The 19,986-nt window shown below is 53.5% G+C and overlaps 1 protein-coding gene across 3 annotated transcripts in view; it reads left to right on the forward strand.

The window, feature by feature from the left end:
• The window catches only part of HTRA3 (HtrA serine peptidase 3), a 33,041-nt gene that overhangs the window by 12,289 nt on the left and 766 nt on the right, over nt 1-19,986 (forward strand). Inside the window, exons 3-9 of one of the 3 annotated variants that reach the window (XM_081233782.1) lie at nt 2,189-2,411; nt 5,336-5,530; nt 6,267-6,299; nt 8,046-8,160; nt 10,163-10,198; nt 17,067-17,115; nt 18,702-18,797. In XM_081233782.1, coding sequence (XP_081089908.1) covers nt 2,189-2,411; nt 5,336-5,530; nt 6,267-6,299; nt 8,046-8,160; nt 10,163-10,198; nt 17,067-17,115; nt 18,702-18,797 — 747 coding nt within the window. Of the gene's footprint in view, nt 1-2,188; nt 2,412-5,335; nt 5,531-6,266; nt 6,300-8,045; nt 8,161-10,162; nt 10,199-17,066; nt 17,116-18,701; nt 18,834-19,986 lie in introns of all 3 variants that reach the window. The other 2 variants (XM_081233783.1, XM_081233784.1) reach the window with 2 other exon arrangements.

A 19,986-nucleotide genomic window follows, 5' to 3' on the forward strand; every position in this document is an offset into this window, starting at 1 on the left:
CCGGCCTTGGAGCTTGAGTAGTGGGAGCCCTTGTCACTGGGCAGGACTGCCCCCCATCTCTGGAGGGCAGGGACCGTGCTCACCACTGAGGGCTCCATGTGGGGCGGGGCGGGGCGGGGGAGACTAATGGTGTGAGCTCAGCAGTGTCCTCAGACGCCTGCTGTGTGCCCATCGCCGCACGGGCTGCCTTTCCTACAGTTCCTATGCTGCTCCAAACAGCCCTGCTGTGTGCCCGCCTCCTAAAGGAGAGACCAGGACCAGGCAGCCTGTCCCTTAGCGCTCACTGACAGCCTATGCACCTTCCCATGAATCCATAAGGCGGACTCCCACGTTCCCATTTTCTGGATGTGGAAACAGAGGCCCGGGGAACTGCCCCAGGCTCAGAGCTGCAGAGCTGCCCCAAGTCTCTTGGACCTCAGAGCTGAGCCCATCCCCCTGCGATACGCTGACCCCTCACTGTCCTTTCCACGGGCCCCAGACCCTGAGACGTGTCATTAAGGAAATGACAACTGGACATGTGAGTGGCATGTCCCTGGCCTTGCAGGTGGCTTGGAGGGGGCAGCGTCTTTCCAGAAGGCCCCAGGCATCAGACCTCCAAACCAGCAGGGCAGGCGGTGATGCCATTTCCACGTCAGCCTTGGAGGCTGATGTCCGCGTGTTGAGGCCAAGGCGGGCGAGATCCCAGACACCAGAAAATGATCCTCCAGCACAGGAGCCGCTGGCTGTGACCCTGGAGCTGGAGAGGAGGCCCTGGGCTGCCTGGGGCCCTTCTGCAGACACTCGACAAATCCTACACATGGCAGCCCCACGGGGCTCAGGTGCGGCTGCCACTCAGGGGCCCACATGGAACTAGGCGGGGGCAGAAGCTGGTTACTGGCATGAGTGGACAGATGCTCTGGTCACCCTGCAGAGGGGCCAAGTGACCAGGCTGCCTGGTTCAGACCCCTGCTGTGCCCTTTTCCTGCCTGACCCGGGCAGCTGGTTCATGTCACTGGTCCTGTTTCCCCACCTGCGAACTGGAGGCCTACTACCTTGTAGGGCAGCTGTGAGCGCGAAATGACTTGGTCCCTGGCTCAGAGGGGGCTCTTGGTGACATTAGCCGTCCCTGGTCCTGCTGATGGTGAGGTGGTGTTTCTGCACCTCCTAGAGACCCACTCCCCGGAGACTTCCCTGCCATCCCTGCTCCTTCCCTCCCGTTGTCTCTCCCAAGCAGCCTCAGGCCCTGATGATCTGCTCAATCCAGGCCCTGCACTGGGGTCCCAGAGGTGACCGACCCCCCTCCCGGTGTAGGTCCCAGGCTGTGTCGGGCATCCTGGGAGCTGAGGTTGCTACTCAGAGGGCTCCAGCCGTGGCGGGGTGTTGTCCCCCACCAGAGAATACTGACTCGGGCCCCATGCCAGCTGCATCACCTGTTCCATCCCATTTTACGGAGGCAGCTGCTAAGGCCGGCGTCCCTGCCCTGCCACGTCCAGGGCTCGCCCTGTAGGCGCGTGGCATGGAATTCATGGAACGGAGCCTCGCCAGCTCTGCCCCTCACGCCATCTGGGGCTTCAGGGTGGGCAGCAGTGGGGAGGCGCCAGAGGAAGGTGGGAGCACGCTCCCCTCGGTGTTTAGACCCTCTCTCTGTGCAGCCAGAGATCTGGGACACTGACATTCCCTGGGGACCTGCTGTGTGACAGTCCACGGAAGCCCGGTGCACATCCCTGCATCTTCCCTATGCCAGGAGCAGCCCTGCTTGTTGACCAACTGCCTGCAGGCCCCTGGCTCAGTGGAGCCGGTGTTGTTAGCCCATTTCCTAGATGGGGAGACTGAGGCTCAGAGGGGTCGGCCTCCTGCCCACAGTCAGGCAGATGTACGTGGGGACTGGACTTGAGGTTAGAATCCTGGTCTGTCTGGCTCCAGGGCAGGAAGTGCCTGCTGTATTGTCATGGGTCTGACATTCACGGGCCTCCTGACTCATCCTCGCAGATGGCAAGTCAGATCATGGGCCCCTCTTTGTGGCTGTGAAATGGGTCTAGACTTACTGACCTGGCTGAGGCCACAGCCAGGAGGTGGCACAGCTGGGATTCGACCCTGGGCCTGGTGGACGCCAAGCCCAGGCCCTGGCTCTGATCCTTTCCCCCCGGCCCACTGCGGCGGCCGACCCCCAGCCCAGTCCTTAACCCCCCCGCTGCTCGCCTCCCCGCAGACACCCTCTGTTTGGCCGCAACGTGCCCCTGTCCAGTGGCTCAGGCTTCATCATGTCGGAGGCTGGCTTGATCGTCACCAACGCCCACGTGGTGTCCAGCACCAACACCGTCTCGGGCCGGCAGCAGCTCAAGGTGCAGCTGCAGAATGGTGACACCTACGAGGCCACCATCAAAGACATCGACAAGAAGTCGGACATCGCCACCATCAAGATCCACCCCAAGGTGAGTGGGCGGCGGGGGAGGGGGGGAGCCCTTCCTGGACCCCGGGGCTCTGAGACGCACTGGCCCAGCCCTCCCGTCGGACACTAGGAGGAACTGAGACCCCCAGGGACCGGTGATGTGTCCCCAGTCTTGGGTCTAGTCAGACTAGAACCCGGGCGTCCGGACATCACCCTGCGCTTCCCCTGAGCCACCCATGCAGGGCAGAGCCGGCTCTGTGCTGCCTATAGCCACTCCCACACGGAGGGTCTCCGAGGCCCAGGACACTTCCGTTGTCCCCCCCGGGCCCATTCCTGGGGATGCCGCTGTCCCCGTGGGGGTGACAGAGGCCAGTGGGGAGCACTTGGGATACTTGTCCCCCTCCATCCCCCCACTTGCACACCGGCACCCCAGCTGAGCAGGCAGACCTACCCCAGGGCCACAATGCTCCTCCGTGACTACCACGGGCCATTTCTGGGAGGCCAGCCTGTGCACACCCCCCAATCCCCACCATAGCCCTTGGCGGGAGGGACGCCAGTGTCCGGCTATTTCAGAGGGGAAACTGAGGCCTGGGGAGTCAGGTGATTGCCTGAGGTCAGTCTAACCAAGGGCAGGTTGGGCCCACTCAGCTAAGTTCTAGACTCCCTCCAGTGAGCTTCTGGTCGTCCAGCGCTGTGGTCACGACTCTGTGGGCCACTGCGGGCTCACCTACGGTGACCTGTGCCCTGTCTATGCCATGAGGTCCCTGAGGGCCGGGCCCATCTGGGCTGGCGAGTCCAGCTTGGCTGAGTCTGAACCTGGCTTCTGCTCTTTCTGAATAAAGTTGCCAGCACTTGAGATGATCGGTCTTTTGCAAGGAGGTGTCCTCTTGCCCCATCACGGGAGAGGAGGTTTAGTGGCTCCACGCCACTATCCTAACGGAGACCCTTGCCCACTTTTGAGCCCTTTCCCCGTAGTTACTGAGTCTGGGAACACCACCTCCATTTTAAAGACGAGAAAACTGGGGCTGGGGGAGGAGGGATGTACTCAAGGACAGAGGCTGGCGCACTTTCTGTGAAGCGCCAGGTAGTATATGATTATACTTCGCGGGCCCTGTGGTCTCTGTAGCAACTGCTCTGCACTGGACTGGGAAAATAGCCGCAGGCCAGACGGCCGGGCTGTGGTCCAAGAAAAGATTATTTACAGAAGAGGCTGCTGCATTGGGCTGGATTTGCCCAAGGGCCACAGTTTGTGACCCCTGCCCAAGGACCGCTGTGGGGAGAGGCAGAGCTGGATGAGACCCCAGGTCTGGCTGTCTCCGGGTCTCTCCCCTTCCAGGCACTGGAATCCCAGGGGGGGCAGGGGCACACCCCAGCGGCCACCTGGGGCCAAAGATGCCAGGAGAGTCAGTAAGACCCAGGTGCCCTGGTGCCCAGAGATGCCCAGCGCCTGCAGCGGTTCTCCTGACAGCAGGTCTGCCTCTTAGCCTCCGAGCCCTGCATGCGGCATCAAACCAAGCTTTGGGGAAAGCTGCCGACCCACGTTGTCCCTCTGGGTCCTCACCCCGATTGCAGCGCCTGGTTCCTCCACCTGGGACCCTTTGTGCCACTTACTGCGGCTTCGCCATCCAGCAGCACAGAAGGTGGCGCGTCGAGACCCCACGTCCCCACGTGGGCACAGCCGCTTGGTGTCTCCTTAACCTGCCCAGAGGTCCCCTCACTCCGTTTACAGGCGTTTACCTTTCCACCTTTATCGAGAGCTGCTATGAAAAACGGGAAAATTCTTATTTGACGTGGTGGCACTGCATAAAAAGGGGGAACTCCTGACATGGGAGCAGAGAGCAGAGGCCAGATGGAACCCACGGTGCCGAGGGTGCACAGTGCGGAATCCTGCCCCCCGACTTCCAGAGTTAGCCGAGGCCCCTGTGATCTGAGCGCGGCCATCTTTGGGGCTTTTCTTCCTTTTTCCATTGTGTAGTTTAGAAGCTTTACTCCGCTGCACAATTAGCACATGGATTTCATGTTATTTAGTTCACCTGGAAGTTTGCTTCCTGTAGTTGCCTTTGTCACTGACACACCATTGGCGGGGAAACTCCAGCACCTTGTAGAGAAGACTTTTATCTGGAAATAAGAACAGACCCACAGGAAGCTGCAGAAGTGGTGCTGAGGGGTCCCACATGCCGCTCCTCCCCCCGGGGTGACATCTGACATGAGGGATGCAACATCAAAACCAGGAAACCCTCCAAGTTCACGGGCATCCCCTCCTCTGAGCTTGCTCCCTGCAGCTTCCAGAACATGGAGACAAATAAGGCACGGCCCCTCTCAGAGCTCCCAGTCCAGCTGCGGAGTCAGACAGACAGACAGACAGACAGACAGGCTCTGCTGGCTCCAGGAGTAAACAGGAGAGGAGAGTGCGGGTGTCCTCGGTGTGCAGGGGCGGGATGGGGATGCAGAACGTGGTTAAGTCGCTTTATCTGTCTGGCCTCAGCTTCCCTGTGTGTCTGTGTTGGGAGATCAGGCTGAGCTGCATCGGATTCCAAAACCAGTGTCGCGGGTCCCCACTGGGCTCCAGGGCTTGTGCAGACCCCATTCCACACATCAGTGTGTGCATTTTCCGGGTGCTGCTGTCCATGGCTTTTGTCGGATTTTCAGAGGGATCTGGGACTATTGAACCACTGGGCTCAGTGACCTCGGAGGCCGTGCCCGGCTTGACCCTCTGTGCGGACCCCTGAGGCCTGCCCTAGGGAGACCTATGGTCACTGGGGGGCTGAGCCTCTGCTCTGTGAATGCCAGCCCTGGGTCTCGTGGCCACCACGGGGCAGCCAGACTTGCCTTGGTCTGCAGCCCTGACGGCTCTGCCCAGCTGCTCCAGGGACCACCCTGCCGGGGGCCTGGACGTGATCTGGCTCTGGTCCCACCAAAGGCCAACAGCTGAGCCTCCCTCCCCGTGTCCTCCCCACCTCCCCCCAGAAAAAGCTCCCAGCGCTGTCGCTGGGCCACTCGGCAGACCTGCGGCCCGGCGAGTTTGTGGTGGCCATCGGTAGCCCCTTCGCCCTGCAGAATACCGTGACCACAGGCATCGTCAGCACGGCCCAGCGGGACGGCCGGGAGCTGGGCCTCCGGGACTCGGACATGGACTACATCCAGACGGACGCCATCATCAACGTGAGCTTCCACCATAGCCACGGGGCTCTGTCCCCAGAGCCCTCTCCATCACTGGATGCATCCAGTGGCTAGAAAGTTCTTTCTTTAGATTAAGTGGAGCTCTGACTCCCTGTGACTTCTACCCATGGGTGCCAGGCTGGCCCTGGGAGTTAGAGGCTGCTGCCCTGACCCGGGACAGCCCTTCAGGGATGTAGAGGCATAGCCAAGGCCCCTGAAATATCTTTGCCCAAATGCACACCCCAGTCAACATTGATTATTACTATTATTGCTATTATTACTTTTATGTTGGACGGCACCTTTCGCATTCACAAAGCACTTTGATGCCCGGCGCCTGCCTCTCTGGCTTTGCCGTGGTTCAGACCCTCTTCTGGAAGCGTTAGTCTTTGAGAGACTCCTTGAGGCTGGTGGGATGAGAAATGGTGCCCCATCCTGCATTCGCCTGGTGCAGCCCCTCCTGTGGACGTGAGGCTGGAGGGAGTCCATGAGGTCTGTGCAGACAGCACTGGGCAGGTCAGACCCTGATGATCAGACGGCCGTGCACTTGGCCTCTGTGGGCCTCAGTTTTCTTATCTATGAAATGGGGGACAGTGACGAGTCCTTTCGACGTTGTCCAGGGATGACGTTCAATTACATGTTTCTGTGCTGGTTGGAATGGTAGTTGGAAGAAAAAGCTTCAGGAACCCTCGGGGTCGGGGGGCTCAGGGCACAGCTAATGTCGAATTTCTTCCCCCTGCAGTACGGGAACTCCGGGGGACCGCTGGTGAACCTGGTAAGTGTCCCGTAGAGCAGGGGCCTCGAGTTTTCGGGGGCTCTGCTCACATGGCGGGTGAGGCACAGCCTCGAGGCAGGCGTGGGACCCAGAACACAGCCAACAGCCTGGAGGCCCAGAAGGAAGATATGACCCCGAGCATGTGCTGCCCCGTGCCCCCAGGGGAGCTGGTGCTGTCAGAGGAGTGAGGGACGCCCCGAGAACAGCAGCCCAGGCCGGGGCTGTGTGCCTGTGGTGGACCTGGGGCAGGGGACACAGGTTGGGGACGAGTCACCCCCTCTGGGTCCCCCTGTTGTCATGTTGACAGGAGACGAGATGGGCATGTCATCACGCACCTCGGCGCCTAGGCTCCCTGGGTTTGGTCCCTGCGTCTGGGCCGCGTAAGGATAGACCAGGCCAGCTGAGGTCCAGCTCTCTCTAAGACACAGATGCCTGTTCCCCCAGTGCCAGATCTCAGGGGAATGCCTTAGCCTTGCCATTCAGGCAGTACTCGGGAGGGGGTACCATCCAAGGAGGGGGTCAGGCAGGAACACACCCAAGCACAGTGTGAGGAGCAGGGAGGGCTCCAGAGGGACATCGGGCCGGGGGACCTGGCAGCTGACGTGGGATCAGGGAGGGCTTCCTGGAGATGAGAGCATCTCATCTGGGCTGTGGAGATGGAGGGTTTGGGTGGATGGGGACATGCAGGAGAAAGATATTCCAGGGAGAGGGCAGAGCACGGGCACGGCGGGGAGGCGTACAGGCAGGTGTCGCTGCTGGAGCAACAGGAGGGAAACAGTGCAAGGAGGCTGGTGCGCCATGTCCTGACACGGAGGGTGCGTCTCCCCACGCCCTGACAAGCCCTAGGCTCTTCCAGCAGTGCTGAGGCCATAGCGCTGGTGTTCAAGAAAGCTCGAGTGGGAGGACCTTAGGCCAGAGGTCAGGAGGCCACGCCCTGTGGTCCAGGTGGAGGGGGATGGGCATACAGGGCTGATGAGGGACTCTCCGACCCTGGATCCTCTCCTCGCCTGGTCCTCCCACCTCACGGCTCCTGGGGAACAGGTGGGGATGGGCACTTGGGGGACCAGGCAGGCGAAGCATGCCTTTGTCCAAAGCTCTGCGGCAGGTTCCAGAGGAGACCCCTGGTGACCAGGCCAGGCCTTGGCCTGGGTGTCGTGTGCAGGTGTCACCCCCGAGGTGAACGGGAGAGCCAGGGCAGGGGTGCCTGCCAGGCTGAGAGAGGGGCTAGGTCCAGGAGAGAGGCCTCAGGCTGCAGATCCAGCCAAGCTGCACCAGCCTCGTGGCGGGCAGGGCAGGTCAGGGTGGGAGCCCAGCTCCAAAGGGACAGAAAGGAGGGGGGGATGCTGGGGGCGGCCCTGGGCCCACTTGCCCCACCCTGCTTCTAGAAGGAGGGGATGGGGGGCATCCCACAGTCCTCATCACGTCCCTCTTGGCTCCAGCCCCTCAGAATGCTGCCTGGGGGTGTCCCCAGTCAGCGGGCTCTGCTTCTCAGGGGCAGACTGCAAGCTTCCCCGGCCGACACTCTCCAGCGATGGGGGCAGGGTCAGCTTTGGAGGCAAATGGCGGGAGAGGTGGGGGTCCCTGACCCAGGTGTGAACCCCAGAGCACCTTTTCGGAGCTTCTCAGGGAGGGTGCTGATGGCCAGGGTCGCCTCTGGGAGCCGAGCCGCGGACACGCTGCTCTGCCGCTGAGGGCAGAGGTCGCTTGGGCTCCCCGAGTGAACACCCGCTCTGATCACCTGCCCAGGACGGTGAGGTCATTGGCATCAACACGCTCAAGGTTGCGGCCGGCATCTCCTTTGCCATCCCCTCAGACCGCATCACGCGCTTCCTCACGGAGTTCCAGGACAAGCACGGCAAAGGTACGGAGCTCCAACGTGGAGGCAGGGAGGCTGTCCCGGGGCTGAGCCCACAGCCTCCAGCCGGGCCAGGAGATCCTGCGGTGCTGTGTGCCCACGCTCACTCCTGACCCAGTCCTGAGACCCCCGCCTCGGGATACCTCAGCCTCTTTCAGGTCTTCCACTTCATGGCCACGTTCACCCCTACCCCTCCAGGCTGGCCCCTCTGGCTGGGGATCATCAACCTCACCTCCCACCTCCAGGGGTTTGGTCCCTGGGCTTCACTTGTCTGGGCTGCTCCGTAGTTGTCAGAACCCAGTGCTTCCTTCCTTCCATCCACTCACCCAACCACCCACCCATCTGCCCATCCACCCACCCATCCCTTCACCCACCAACACACCCATCCTTTCACCCACCAACACATCCATCCCTTCACCCACCAACACACCCGTCCATTCACCCACCAACACACCCATCCCTTCACCCACCAACACACCCCATCCAATCATCCATTCTTCTGCCCACCCACCCATCCATGCACCCACTCATACATCCATTCATCCATCCATCCACTCATCCCTTCATCCATCTATCCTTCCTTTCTTTCTTCCTTTTCCTTCTTTCTTTCCTTCCATCCCTCCTTCCTTCTGTTCATCCATCCACCTATTCACCCTTCCTTCCTTCTACCTATCCACCTGCCCATCCACGAGTCCTCCCTCTTTCAGCCCTCTGGCCATGCAGACTGCCAGGCAGCGTAGCCTCTCCTCCGGGGGAGCGGAGCCCGAGGTCCTGATCCTTGGACATTACCCTCTTCTCATCCTCCATCTCCTACACCCATCCACATAGGCATGTCCAGCCCACCCTGCCTGCTTCCAGATGGCCACTAGCATCCATTTGGGAGAGGCCTTGACAAGGCCAGGTGACTGTTCCCTGTCCCTGGTAAGGACAGGCCAGCTGCTTTCCCAAAGTCGGTAGTCACGGCCACTCTCTAGAGGAGAGCCACGTTTCTGATCTCAGGACCTTTCCTGGCGGCCTCCACCTTCCCACCATTCTCTTCACCTGAGCAACTTCTCCTTCTGCCCAATTTGTCTCCCATGACCCCTCGTGGCCAGTGCCCAGACCTGACTCAGCCCTACTGCTCACACCTTCACATTGCTCCCTATCTCCTCCCAGCCCCTTCGCCAGCAGTCCACTGAGGGCAGGGGGACTTCTTCATGCTTGCCCCATCCTGCACGCCCCCACCAGCCAAGTATACAGACTCTAGTACAGCTCAGACCAGGGCTAAGAGGACTGGTCCCATGAAGAACTGCAGTTGAGGACCCCGTTTGGTTCATCCATGTCCCTTATGTGAAGACAGCCTGAAGCCAGGGCACAGCTGGTCTTCCCTAAAGAAGCTGAAGGCTTCTGTTGGCCAGGGGATCATCTCACCTCTTGAGCCCTTTTCTCCTTGGCTGCTAGGAAGCTCAGAACTTGATCCAGGGCTGCACCTTCATACCACACTTGGTTTTTTTCTCTAATAACCAAGTTTTCCAGTTAAATTTTCCTCTGCTCCAGGGGTGCGTTTGACTTTGGCCACCTTCCTGGAAATCAGTGGGGCTGTACTTGGCACAGATTGAGCTGTGAGGTGACTGATTTGTTGGAAATGGGGTGATAAGATCCTCTTCTTTTTTCTCTCTTCCTCTGTTGTTGTACAGGGACTGTCCCATCCTTTGTTGTACGGGGACTGTCCCCATCAGCACTGACCTCACCCCAGGCCCCAGGGAACACTCGTCCTCTGTCCCCAGAGCTGTTACCTCCCTGAGGACATGTGGATTAATGAAAGAGCCCAACAAATTGTAGCTGAATGACTGAATTTATAATTTTAAAGCCTTCTGAAATTGACTGATGTTCACTTTTAGGTTTTTTTTTTTTTAAATAAAAATACCAAATCATCCAAACCCAGTTAATCTAAATTTCTTTAAGACTAGCCATCTTTTTATTATAGTGAGGAGATGTTAGTTAAGGTGCACTTCTTGTTTCCATCTAGGGGTTGGAGGGCAGAGGCCTCCGGGGGACTTTCAAGGTAAGAGTGGCCCCAGGAGTGTCTGGGGGTTCAGCCAGCCTTAGGACTAACGTGTACCCACAGCGGGTGATTGAGTTAGTGGGCTGGGCCATCCTAGGTGTCCACCCAGAAGGTGCTCAGATAGTACACAGACTTATGCCCAGGACTGAGGAGCAGAAAAACAATGGTTCAGCTCAACTCCCTGAGTCATGTGTGACCCTGGACTATTCCTGTCCTTCCTGGAAGCCTCAGAGACTTGGAGAGGGAGGAGAGGGAAGAGGGCCAGTTATGTTTACACATAAGTCTAACCCTGATCACACTCGCCACTGTCATTCAACATGGTCTAGGAAGTCCTAGCCATAATAATTAAATAAAAAAAATAAGAGGACTCCAATGGCAGAGGAAAAAGGAAAACTGTCACTCTGTAGATGACATGATACTCTATATAGAAAATGCTGAAGGCGACACCCAAAAACAAATAGAACCTGTCAGAAAACTCAGTTAAGTTGCAGGATACAACATTAATCTACAGGGTCCATTTCGGGGAGACAAGAGTCGATGCCGGAGACCAGTTAGGGGCCCACAGCAGCCTTTCTGGTGGCCAGGCTCGGTGGCAGGTGTGGGGTGAGGGCTGGTTGGGTCCGGGATCTATTTTGAACTTGGAGCCAATAGGACCCACTGGACCGTGGGGTGTCAACTATAAACCGACACGGCAAAGGCCTGAGCAAGCGGGAGTGAGGGGCATTTCCTGGGATGGGGGCCCTGGGGCAAATCAGAGGTTAGTCTTGATGCTGAGAAGCCCAGATGTGAGCATCATCACTCTCGTGTCTGTTTGTTTGTTGAAGTGAGAGTCAGTTCATGTGGCGTACAGTTGACCATGTGAAAATGTACCCTTGGGTGCATTTCTCCTTCCCTGGAGAGCATCCGCCCCCTTCAGGCAATCACTTCCCCTCCCCACCCGCACTGTTGTTTTGTTACCGTCTTTGATGTACTTGTCTCACTTTGGATCAGCGTGGTTCTGTGACATGTTTAGAAAGAAACAGGGCACCCAGCCTCCCTCCAAGCCTTGTTTCCAGCATCGGACACGCATCACATAGGTGTTTCCAATAAGGACGGGAAGACGAAGGGTTGCAGTTATGATTCTGTTTCTGGAGAGCCGCGAGGGGGCGGGGCCCGCTGCTCCAGGGTCGGTGGAGGGTGAGGAATCTCCTGCCCCAGGAGATCTAACAGGACAGCCACTGGCCTCAGGTGACCCTGGGCTACGCTTCTCGAAGCTGCGGGTTTCTTCCTCTCTGGTAAGCATGACCTTGGGACTGTGAGCGAAGCTGACCAGTGGCCAGTACTCATGCCGGGAGCAGGATGGAGGGCTGAGGCCTCTGTGCCCGGGCCCCACCCCTTTCCTCTGAGGACCTCATCCAGTCTTGTGGATTTAAGTGCCATCTAGAGAGTGACTCCCCCAAATTTACATCTCCAGCCTGACCCTCTCCCCAAACCCTAGACTCAGATGTACAACTGCTTGTCACCCCCCCACACACACACAATCTGTGCGTCCCCATCACCATTCCCCTACTCAGTTACGGCAGCTCCATCCTTCCAGATTTTCCACCTGCATCCAATCCATCAGCCAGCCCCGCTGGCCCTACCTTGGGGATCTGTCCATCCCCTACTGCCCTCTTACCATCTCCAGATCCACCCCCCCAAGCCAGCCACCAGGGACACTCACCTCCTCTCTGCTCTTCTATCCCTGCCTTTGCCCCCCACAGACTCTTCCCACTGCCAGAGGAGCTTCTTTCAAAATTTAAGGCAGACCGTGGTGTGTCTCTGTGCAAACCCTTCCCAGGCTCCACCTCACTGGGAGTAAAACCCAAAGCCCACCAGATCGATGGGGTCAGGGCTCCCACGTGCTCTGACCTCATCTCCCATAGGGTTCCACCCTCTGGGACATCCATCAATCTTCCTTGGTGAAATGTCTGTTGACATAATTTGCCCATTTTTAAAATTGGAGCTGTCCGTGTTCTTAAGTTTTGAGAATTCTTTATACATTCTGGATAGGATCCCTTTGTCAGATAAATGAATGGCAAATATTTTCTCCTGGTGGCTTGTCTTTTCATTCTCTTAAGAGCATAAGTTTTGTAAATTTTGATGAAGTCTAATTTACCAATTTTTGTAAATGGATTGTGAGTCTAGTGTTATATCAAAGAAATCTTTGCTAACCAAAGGTCCAGGAAGGTTTTCTCTTACATTTTCTTCCAAAAGTTTTACTTTGTGAGGTTTTAGACTTAGGACTATTATGTGCGTTGGATTAATTTTTTAAAATAGTGCCAAATATGAATCAAGTTATTTTTTCTTTTCTTGCTTTGGATATTCAGTTGTTCCAGCATCATTTGTTGAAAAGGCTGCCCTTCTTTACTGAATCACCTTTGTGCCTGTGTCAAAAACAAGATGAGTATATTCTGTTCCACTTGTCTTTTTGTCCCTCTTTATACCAACATTACTGTCCTCTTTACTGTAGCTTTACAATGAGTCTTGAAGTCAGTCTTCCCGCAGGTCTTCCTTTTCAAAGTTGCTTTGGTTCTTCTAAATCCTCTGCATTTCCGTACAAATTTTAGAATCAGCTAGTCAATTTCTACCCCCCAAAAAAAACCCTGCTGGTATTTTGATTGGGATGTGCTGAATCTATAGATTGATTTGGGGAAAATTGTCATTTTACCTATATTAAATCTTCTGGCCCCTGAACAGAGATACCTCCTCACTATTTAGGTCTTCTCTGATTTCTCTCAGCAGAGTCTTCTAGTTTTCGGAGCACAGGTTTTACACATCTTTCATCAGATTTATTCCTAAGTATTTTGTAATTTTGATTCTATTCAAAATTATTCTTCTATATTTCAATGTCTGATTGTTTGTTACTAGAATATGCAAATAAAATTGATTTTTGTATGTTGATCATAAGAGATCCTGCAACTTTGATAACTCACTGATTAGTTCTTTTTAGTAGATTCCATCAGGTTTTCTAAATAGATGATTATGCAGTCTGTGAATAAAGACAGTTTTACTTCTTCCTTTCCAATCTGAATGCTTTTTTTTATTGCCTGGCTAGATCCTTCTATAAAAATATTGAATAAAAGTAGTGAGAGTGGACATCCTTGCCTCCTAACTGGTGTTAGGGAGAAATCTTCAGTTTTTCACCATTAAGTATGATGTTAACTAAAGGCTTTTCATAGATGTTCATTATCAGGTTGAAAAAGATCCCTTTTATTTGTAGTTGTTACTAGGAGTAGATGTGAGATTTTGTCAGATGCTTTTTCTGCATCTTTTGAGATGCTAGTTTTCCTTTTTAGTCTGTTAATATGGTAAATTTCATTGGTTGGTTTTTAAATATTAAACCGTCCTTGCATTCCTGGAATAAACCTCACTTAGTCATGACGTATTTTCCTTTTTATATGTTGTTGGATTTGATATGCTGAAAACATTTAAAGATTTTTTTCTCATGTATCTTCATGAAGGATATTGATGTAGTTTTCTTTTCTGGTTTTAGTATTGGGATAATGAGTTGAGAAGTGTTTTTTTTTGGGGGGGGGTTTATTAGTTTCTGCTTTATAACAAAGTGAATCAGTCATACATATACATCTGTTCCCACATCCCTTCCCTCATGCATCTCCCTCCCTCCCACCCTCCCTATCCCACCCCTCTAGGCGGTCACAAAGCACCGAGCTGATCTCCCTGTGCTCTGCGGCTGCTTCCCACTATCTATCTACCTTACGTTTGGTAGTGTATATATGTCCATGGAGTTGAGAAGTTGTTTAGGAAAAAAACTCCCTCTGTCAGTCTCTTCTGCTCTCAATTTTCTACTGTGATATTATTTCACTTCTAACACATCTGGTCAGCAGTGTGCGGGGTTTCCCCATGCCAAGCTGGGTGCCTTATAATTTAACTCAATTCTGACACCGTCTACCTGGAGATAGCATCAGACCCCCACAAGTTAAGGGCTCAGTCCTACAAGACTGCCCCCCTACCGTGCTTTCAGATGCCAATTGCACACCTGTGACTATAAATCGGAATTACCCATGATGCCCTTCTCGGGTTGGATCATTTGCTAGAGCAGGAAAACTGTTTACTCACTAGATGACCAATTATGAAAGGATATGTCTGAGGAACAGCCTGATGAAAGAGATGAATAGGGCAAGGTATGGGGGAGGGGTATGGAGTCCTTGCTCTCTGGGTGCACTTTTCTCCCTGCATCTCCACATAGCCACCAACCCAGAAGCTCTTTGAACCCATCTTTTTGGGGTTTTATGGAGGCTCCATGACATAGGCATGATTGAATAAATCATTGGCCATTGGCAATTGATTCAACCTCTACCTCCTCTCCCCTCCCCAGAGTCAGGGTAGGGAAGGCTGGGGCTGAAATTTCCAATCCTCTAATTGCATGGTTGTTTCCTCTGGCAACCAGCCCCCATCCTTAGGAGCTTTCCAAAAGTCACCTCATTAACATAAAGTCAAGTGTGATTGAAAGGGACTTGTTATGAGTAACAGAAACCCATTTCACCTTTATTGTTCTGGAACTATTTCAGGAACTGAGAGCAAAAGATGCCCCCTGTAGCCCTAATCACTTTAGGAACTTCCAGAAGTTTTAGGAGCTATGTGTTAGGAACTCTGGGCAAAGACCAAAATATATATTTCTTATCATAAGTCACAATGTCACAGAAGTACCATTTTCCATTTTCTAGAGCCACTTGTGTAGAATTGATATGAAAGCTTCCTTAAACATTAGTTAGAATTCTCTTGTGAGACCATCTGGGTCTGAAGTTTCTTTGCAGAAAGATTTTTAACTACAATCTCAATTTCTTTAATAGATATAGGGCTATTGAGGTTATCTATTTCTTCTTTTTTTTTTCCTTTTTATTTATTTTTATTTTTATTTTTTGCTTTATAACAAATTTAATCAGTTATACATATACATATGTTCCCATATCCCCTCCCTTTTGCGTCTCCCTCGCACCCTCCCAATCCCACCCCTCCAGGCGGTCACAAAGCACCGAGTTGATCTCCCTGTGTTATGCGGCTGCTTCCCACTAGCTATCTACCTTACGTTTGGTAGTGTATATATGTCCATGCCACTCTTTCACTTTGTCCCAGCTTACCCTTCCCCTCCCCATATCCTCAAGTCCATTCTCTAGTAGATCTGTGTCTTTATTCCTGTCTTACCCCTATGTTCTTCATGACATTTTTTTTCTTAAATTCCATATATATGTGTCAGCATATAGTATTTGTCTTTCTCTTTCTGACTTACTTCACTCTGTATGACAGACTCTAGGTCCATCCACCTCATTACAAATAGCTCAATTTCGTTTCTTTTTCTGGCTGAGTAATATTCCATTGTATATATGTGCCACATCTTCTTTATCTTGAGTGAACTTGGTAGTTTGGAAATTTCAAGAAATTTGTCCAATTTACCTAAGTTGTCAAATTTATTGACATCGAGTTGTTCATATTAGTCTCTTATTATCCTCTTATTACGTGTAGAATGTGTAGTGATGTCACCTCTCCCATTCCTGATATTGATCATTGTGTCTTTTCTCTTGTTTTCCTAATCAGTCTGGCTAAAAACTTATCAATTTTATTGATCTCAAGGAATCAATTTTGGTTTTCATTTATTTTCTCCACTATTTCTGTTTTCTATTTCTTTGATTTCTACTCTTTATATAATTTCTTTTCTTCTGCCTGTACTAGATTTCATTTGATCTTCTTTTTCTAGTTTTTAAGGAGAAAGCTGAAGTTATTGATTTGATATCTTTCTTTTTTTCTAATATTGGTACTTTAGTACTATTAATTTCCCTCTAAGTACGACTTTACCTACATCCCACAAAGTTTGGTACATTGTATTTTCATTTTTATTCAGTTTAAAATACTTTCTAATTTCCCTTTTGATTTATCTTTAAAGATGGGTTATTTAGGGCATCCCTGGTGGTGCAGTGGTTGAGAGTCCACCTGCCGATGCAGGGGACACAGGTTCGTGCCCCGGTCCGGGAAGATCCCACATGCTGCGGAGCGGCTAGGCCCGTGAGCCATGGCCACTGAGCCTGCGTGTCCGGAGCCTGTGCTCCGCAACGGGAGAGGCCACAACAGTGAGAGGCCCACGTACCGAAAAAAAAAAAAAAAGATGGGTTATTTAGAAATATATATTTGGTTTCTAAGTTATTGGGAATCTTGTAGATACCTTTCTATTAGTGATTTCTAGTTTAATTCCATTGTGGCCAGAGAGCATATTTTTATGATATGACATTTTAAAAATGTACTGAAACTTGTTTATGGTTTAAAATATGTAAATTCTATTTCTGGGTCTAAGTCACAGGCTGGAGCAGCTGGGGGCATAGAGGTACCATCTTAGCCTATTATGTGTATAGTGCTCCAACCAGAGGGCCTGCCACATGGTTAGAGCTCACTGGGTATTATCAATTAATATATTATTTATGGAGAAGGCTGGGGAAGGTGACTAGTTCAGACCGGAGTGAGGTGAGTTTGGGGAACCTGTGGGATGGAGGCTGGAGAGAAGAGCCCCACTGTCCGCTGGGGTTTGGATGTGGGGCTTAGCAGGAGAGCAGATGTCAGAGCTGAGGTGGTTGGATGGTGCCTGAGAGGGTGAGGATGGGCACGAAGCCACAAGATTAGAGCCAGGACGTCTCCCAGCTCCTCAAGAGCAGCCAAGTGGAGTGAGGTAACTCTAGGCGCCTGATCACAAGGGGGCTGGGCTGGTCCAAGCAAGGTGGCTCCTGCTGCCCTTCTACTACTGCTGTAGGGGGTGGGGGAACTCTACCCCTGCCTGGCTCTTTGGCGGGGACAGAGGCTTTCATGGTGGCTCTAACCAAGTCCTGACATGCTCGGTTTCTAGACTGGAAGAAGCGCTTCATTGGCATACGGATGCGGACCATCACACCAAGGTGAGTGCTGAAGGACGCTGCCCCCTGCCACCCCTCCATTCTCATCCCTCACCTCGAGCTTCCTCCCAGACCCTGGCCCCGACATGCCCGGCCACCTGCAGGTGCTCCAGCAGACCAGACACACTCAGGCTTCCGAGCCTTTGCTCAGGCCGTTCCCTCTGCCTGGAATGCCTTTCCCCCTTTGCCTGATAGGTTCCTTTGGCTTCCATAGGACTCCATTCAGGTGGCCCTCCTCCAGGAAGCCTCCCAGATTAGCTTCCTGTGGCGTCTATAACAAATTACCACAAACCCAGTGGCTTAAAACAATAGAAATTCATTCTCTCACAGTTCTGGAAGCCCACAGTCCAAAATCAAGGTGTCAGCAGGGCTGTGCTCCCCCCGGACGCTCCAGGGGAGGATCCTTCCTTGTACCTCCCAGCTTCTGGTGGTTCCAGGTGTTTCTTGGATTGTAGTTGCATCACTGCAAGCTCTGCCTTTCTCATCGCATGCCGTCTTCTACCTGTGTGTCTGTGTCCAATCTCCCTCTTATTTCTCCTATTAAAACACCAGCCATTGGATTAAGGGCCCACTCTAAGTCAGGCTGATCTCATCTAGAGATTCTTAACCAACCACGTCTGCAAAGACCCTATTTCCAAACAAGGTCACGTTCTGAGACCCTAGGTGGACATCAATTTTGGGGGTGCAAGGGACACTATTCTACCTCCCCAGGCTACTCGAGTCGGGGGAGGTGCCTCCTCTTTGCTTGCAAAGCTGTGCTTCCCTCGCCAGCATTGCATTGGTCCCATGGTGTCAGAACTGCCCATCCTCCACCTTGACCATGAGCTCCTTGGGGGCAGGGACTGGGTCCTCCTCATCTGTCTGCTCCCCACCCCTCCCAGAACTCGGTCTACAGCAGAGTGGGTGCCTGGAAATACTAAGTGAGTGAAATAGAGAAGGGGGTGGGGAAGAGGAGGGAGAGGGAGGAAGGAAAGGAAGCTGAAGGGAAGAAAATGCAACGTCAAGTCCAAGGTTTGAAGAAGGAAGAGGTCCTGCACTGGGGAGCTCTGGGAAGACATAAGCTCACCTGACTGACCCTCCCACCCACTCAGTCCCTAAAATGACCTTCTTCCTGTTTTAGCAACTGTTCACCTAAGGAATAAGTCTGAAAGCAATTTGGAATCAAGACCAATATGCCAATTTATCTTCTGAAGGTGTTCTTTCTCTCTTCCTATCATCCATCCATTCATCCATCACACCATCCATCCAATCTCCTGTCTCTCCACAGTATCATTCACCCATTGTCTGTTCATCCTCCTCTACCTTTCCTTCCTTCCTCATCCTTCCTCCCCCATCCTCCCATCTATCTGTCCATCACCCTCCCCTCTTTACACTTCTAACCATCCACCTTCACCAAGGTTTCTCTTGAGGAGCCCATGTTGAGTAGCGGACACAGACAAGAATCAGTGACAACGCAGAGTGGTCAGTGGCAGGACAGGGCAATGTGGGAGCCCAAAGGAGACGCCTGGTCTGGCCTGGGTGGTGGAGAGAAGGAAGAGTCAGTTTAGAGGCTCAGAAGAAGTGCCTTAACAGTGGAACTGCCTTTTCAGTTTGGTGGAGGAACTAAAGGCCAGCAACCCAGACTTCCCGGCGGTCAGCAGTGGAATTTACGTGCAAGAGGTTGTCCCAAATTCACCTTCTCAGAGGTAGGCTCCACCAGAGGAAGCAGGGAGACTGGGCAGGTGGGTACAGGGCCTGGGCTGGACTTCACTGATTTGCATGACCTTTAGATTCCTGGCAGCATGACGCAATGTGGAGTGGCAGGTGGGATTCTGGCCAGTCCTCTGAGCCAGAGGCAGGCTGGAGAGGTGAAGGCCGTGCCCTTCCTTGGCCCAGAATGTCCTTTCCTTGCGTCTGGGGAGACAGAGTAGCAGAGGTCACCCCGAGCTGAGAACTCTGCGTCAGCCTAGCTCTCACCAGCCCAGTGGGCCAGCCTGGGTCTTTCTGGGCCAGTGTTCTCATCTACAAAATGGGCATGATTCAGCCTACTCTTCCTGTCCCATGAGACATTGTCAAGATCAAATGAGATAAAGCCTCGTTTTCTTGGAAACCATCAACTACTAGAGAAAGGTCAAATGTTGCAGCACTGTGAGCTGAGGCAGGCAGTGCGGTGGGTGGGGTCTGACGCACTTGCATGGCTGATGCTGTGCCCTAGACCAGCTCTGAGCAAGCGCCCGCCCCTCCTCTGCCTCAGGGCTCCATCTGTGCAGTGGGCGGGCTGCATCAGATCCTGCTTTTAACTGTAACCCTGGGAGCTGGAGGTGGTCCACACTGAGGTCTTGGGCTGCTGGAAGGGGTGAGGGCAGAGTGCGGAGTGGAGCCGGGCAGGTGGGCCCCCCAGCCCCTGTGGCCCCTTCAACCCAACAGGACCCACCTCTCCTTTCTGTTTTGTGTGCTGGGCTGGAAGACGCGGACCCCTTGTGTCCTTCCGCCGTGAACACAGCACACGTGCTCAGCCCGCAGCCGACCTGCAGTAAAAGTTGTTGAAATACCGATCCATGAAGCCAAAGAATAACCACCGCAACTCAAGCTCTTTATTCCGAGTTGCTGCACCCCAGTGATTCAGCAGACAGCAGTCACCAACAGCGGCCACACACAGGGCACCCCAAGAGCCAGACAGGGGAGCTCGGTGGTGATGGTGGCTGCCGCTGACCAAGGCTGCATGTGAGCTGTGTGTTCCACATGCATCATCTCAGTTAATCCTCACTGCAGCCTGGGACACGCAGGCTGCTGCTCTCGCCCCATTGCTCAGGTGGGAAGACTAAGGCTTGGCAAAGTCACTCCTCCGAGGTCACACAGCCCACACATGTGGATCTGGGCGCTATCACCCATGCA

This window comes from Mesoplodon bidens, assembly GCF_964165515.1.
Source record: "Mesoplodon bidens genome assembly, chromosome: 1".
Classification (NCBI taxonomy): domain Eukaryota; kingdom Metazoa; phylum Chordata; class Mammalia; order Artiodactyla; family Ziphiidae; genus Mesoplodon; species Mesoplodon bidens.